The sequence below is a fragment of the Mandrillus leucophaeus genome, unplaced genomic scaffold (genome assembly GCF_000951045.1).
Source record: "Mandrillus leucophaeus isolate KB7577 unplaced genomic scaffold, Mleu.le_1.0 Scaffold11, whole genome shotgun sequence".
Classification (NCBI taxonomy): domain Eukaryota; kingdom Metazoa; phylum Chordata; class Mammalia; order Primates; family Cercopithecidae; genus Mandrillus; species Mandrillus leucophaeus.
The window spans coordinates 2,162,324-2,166,301 of NW_012099209.1; the positions used below are offsets into that span (position 1 = coordinate 2,162,324).

The 3,978-nt window shown below is 51.9% G+C and overlaps 1 protein-coding gene across 1 annotated transcript in view; it reads right to left on the reverse strand.

Moving 5' to 3' along the window:
* IL12RB1 (interleukin 12 receptor, beta 1) overlaps positions 1–3,978 on the reverse strand; it is a 39,644-nt gene that overhangs the window by 1,173 nt on the left and 34,493 nt on the right. Inside the window, exons 8-10 of the mRNA XM_011991246.1 lie at positions 3,411–3,545; positions 1,751–1,847; positions 655–730 (exon numbers count right to left, since the gene is read on the reverse strand). Of these exons, the coding sequence (XP_011846636.1) occupies positions 655–730; positions 1,751–1,847; positions 3,411–3,545 (308 nt within the window). The remainder of the gene's footprint in view (positions 1–654; positions 731–1,750; positions 1,848–3,410; positions 3,546–3,978) is intronic.

Below are 3,978 nucleotides of genomic sequence, written 5' to 3' on the forward strand. Positions count from 1 at the left end.
TATATATATATATCCTGAGACCAATTTGAGGATGAACTCTGCCTCACTGACCCATTCAGCCCCTCTTAGGAAGAGCACTTCCCTCTCTCTCTGGGAAATTTCCCTCCCCTCTTTTCACAGATGGTGTGGCTGACAGTGCAGTGGCCCCACCTCAGCTCTAGCACTGGTCATGTGACCCTGGCCAGCCCACCCATCAGACCCTTCCCTAACCCTCTGGTTCCAGCCATAGGCTCAGGGAAGAGCCTGTGAACCAAGCTGGACCAATCAGTGATGGCCCTGAGACTGTTGCCCTAGGTAATGGGGAGAATGGACACTCTGCTTCCAATCAGAGAAGGCTCAGCATGCCTGGGGGAGAACCCTGAATGGGCAGCTCCGAGATAGACCCCAGTCGCTGGATTCAGCCATATCTAGAAGCCCACTCCTTTAGGATTTTTCCATCAGGTGCCCTTTATAATAAAGCCACTTTGAGTTCTGTTTCTAGTGCCAGGAAATGTACCTCTGCTTGCCTGTCTTTAAAATGGGAAGGGGTTTGGAGCACTGGTTTTGGAGTCCTTACCTTGATGGATTGGGGGAGAATAAAATGAGCTAATGCGTGACCCTTGTCCAGCGTGTGCACCCAATAAAAAGACTTAGGATTAGAAAAGGAGTCCTTACCTCCTTCCCTGCAGGGAACTGAATGGCGGAGCTGGCACAGGGTGTGGGCAGTGGTGGGCACAGGTGCCGTGTGGCCCTGAAGAGGAAAGGGGGACGGTGAGAGGAACTGAGCACCTTTTTTTTTTCTTTTTTTTTTTTTTTTTGAGATAGAGTCTCGCTCTATTGCCCAGGCTGGAGTGCAGTGGCGCGATCTCAGCTCACTGCAACCTCAGCCTCCTGGGTTCAACTGATTCTCCTGCCTCAGCCTCCCGAGTAGCTGAGATTACAAATGCGTGCCACCACACCCGGCTAATTTTTGTATTTTTAGTAGAGACAGGTTTCGCCATGTTGGCCAGACTGGTGTCCAATTTGTGGCCTAAATCGATCTGCCTGCCTCAGCCCCCCAAAGTGCTGGGATTACAGGCATGAGCCGCTGCACCCGGCTTGAAAGCAGCTTTCAATCAGACATGCCCACCAGTGTCACCGCCCCTTTCCATGGGAATGACCCAAGGACCCAAAACTTACTACCCTTCCCTAGAAATTTCTGCATAGGATCACTTGAGGTCAGGAGTTCAAGACCAGCCTGGCCAACATGGTGAAACCCTGTATCTACTAAAAATACAAAAGAAATAGCTGGGTGTGACAGCACGCACCTGTAGTCCCAGCTACTTGGAAGGCTGAGGCATGAGAATGGCTTGAACCTGGGAAGAGGAGGTTGCAGTGAGCCAAGATCGTGCCACTGCACTCTAGCCTGGGTGACAGAGTAAGACTCCACCTCAAAACAACAACAACAACAACAACAACAAAAGAAAAAAGAAAAAGAAATTTTGCATAAACTGCGCTCTTAATCTGTATGCAATTAAAAGTAAGTATAAATCTGACTGCAAAACCGCTCTCAGTGGCTACTCTCCGCCTACAGGGAAGCCGTGCTCTGCAGAGGCAGTCACGGAGCTATAACTGCTTCTTCAGTAAAGCTGTTTTCTTCTACCTCTGGCTTGCCCTTGAATTCTTTCCTAGGCGGAGCCAAGAACCCAATCAGTGGGCTAAGCTCCACTTTGGGGCTCCCCTGCCTGGCATCATTACCATTGCTATGGTAACGGTAAGAGGTGTCAATTACCTGTTCAGGCCAAGGTAGCCAAGGACGCCCACGAGAAGGATGCTCAGGAAGCTCCCCAGGGAGGCGAAGAAGATGAACCAATCAGAAACCTGCACTTCTGGGGTGGGAGAGCGTGGGTTGGCAGAGGGCTACCTCCTGCCTCTTCCTCAGGGAAGGAGCTGGGAGGGCCCGGTTTCTCCATGAACTTGCTGCTGACCCTGGTGCACATGCCACAGGCTTCTCACTGGGAGACCACAGAACCCACCTGCCCAGTAGCTGTCAAGGAATAAAGGCCTGGCATGCAGGAAGTGTTCAAGACTCTGTAATTCCAGGCCGGGCACAGTGACTCATGCCTGTTACCCCAGCACTTTGGGAGGCCAAGGCGGACAGATCACCTGAGATCAGGAGTTCGAGACCAGCCTGACCAATATGGTGAAACCCATCTCTACTAAAAATACAAAAATTAGCCAGGTGTGGTGGTGGGTGCCTGTAATCCCAGCTACTCGGGAGGCTGAAACAGAGGAATCGCTTGAACCCGGGAGGCGGAGGTTTCAGTGAGCAGAGATCGCATCATTGCACTCCAGCCTGGGCAACAAGAGTGAAAATCTGTCTCAAAACAAAAAAAAGACTCCGTAATTCCAAGAGCCTACACATAGGGCACATGTGGCTGCCCCTGGACCCAGGCCTGCCTGCCCCACACCAACTCTTACTCTTGTTCTCTGGGTTCCAGTTGGTACTCTTGGAACTGAAAGGACACCGTGGCATGTACAGGGATCATTTGATCTCTGAATCTCTTATAACCATACACCCCAGACAACAGAGCCTGTGTGGTTCTCTTCCTTCTCCTCCTTCTCCTCCTCCCTCTTCTTCTCTTCCTCTTCCTCTTCTTCTTCTTTCTCCTTCTTCTTCTTCTTCTTTTTTTTTTTTTTTTTGAGACAGGATCTTGCTCTGTTGCCCAGGCCAGAGTTCAGTGGTGCGGTCACGGCTCACTGCAACCTTGAACTCCTGGGCTCAAGCCATCCTCCCACCTCAGCCTCCTGAGTAGCTGAGACTACAGGTGTGTACCACCACACCCCACTATTTTTTAAATATTTTTTTGTAGAGATGAGGTCTCACCATGTTGCCCAGGCTGGTCTTGAACTCCTGGGCTCAAGCAATCCTTCAGCCTCAGCCTCCCAAAGTGCTGGGATTACAGGCGTGAGCCACCGCACCAGGCTTCGCCTGCATCCTCCTTATTTTTGCATTGATTTATTTCTCGCTCAATGAACAGATTCCTGCACCTCCCTCCTCCCCAAGAGCCCCCAGATACTTTGACACATCTACCCCCAACCCACGGTGTCAGACCAGGGAGGAGGGACAGTGGTAGACAAGGGCATGGCCAGAAGGAGGCAGAGAAGGCTTGCTGGAGGAGGGAACTTTTGAGCTGAGTTTTGAAGGATGAATAGGAGTTGGACCGTGCGGAAAACAAACATTCCAGGCAGGAGGGAGGGACGGACCTGCATGGGCAAGGCTCCTGGAGTGTGAGAGGAAGCTGCAAGAGAAGGCAATGGGAGCAGGTTGAGCTGCTGCTTTCTCCTGAGGGCAGTAGGGAGCCATGGAGGGAATGAGGGTGAGGGCAGGGCTGCTAAGATCATTATGGGAAGCGCAGTGCAAATAACTGGGTCCCACCCCCTCCACTCACTGATGCTGAAGCGCTGGGGCTGGCTCCAGGCACCCCTCAGCCACGCCGTGTCTGCTCGCACCTGCACTGTGTAGGCTACACCAGCCCGCAGGTCACTGAGGGTTACTTGGGTCTCCGTGGGCTGCACGGGATGCTCTGCAGTGGGAGAGGCAACCCTGAGTCCTGGGACCCCTGGAGGCAGGGCTTGGACACAGGACCAAATTGAGGACTAGCTAAAACAGGTCCTGGGCTTTCCATAAGACACGCCCACCAGTGTGCCATGTCAGTTTACCATTACCATGGCAACACCCAGAAATGACCACCCCTGTCCATGGCAATGATCTCACAACGCGGAAGTTACCACCCTCATCCTAGATATTTCTGCATAAACTGACCTTTCATTTGCATATAATTAAAAGCGGGTATAAATATGAGAGGTAACTACCCTGCCTGTGGGGTGTTCCCGCTCTGCAAGGAGCAGGACTTCTGCTGCTGCTGTACATGGCCACTTCAGTAAAAGTTTCTTTTTTTTTTTTTTTTTGAGACGGAGTCTCGCTCTGTGGCCCAGGCTGGAGTGCAGTGGCCAGAT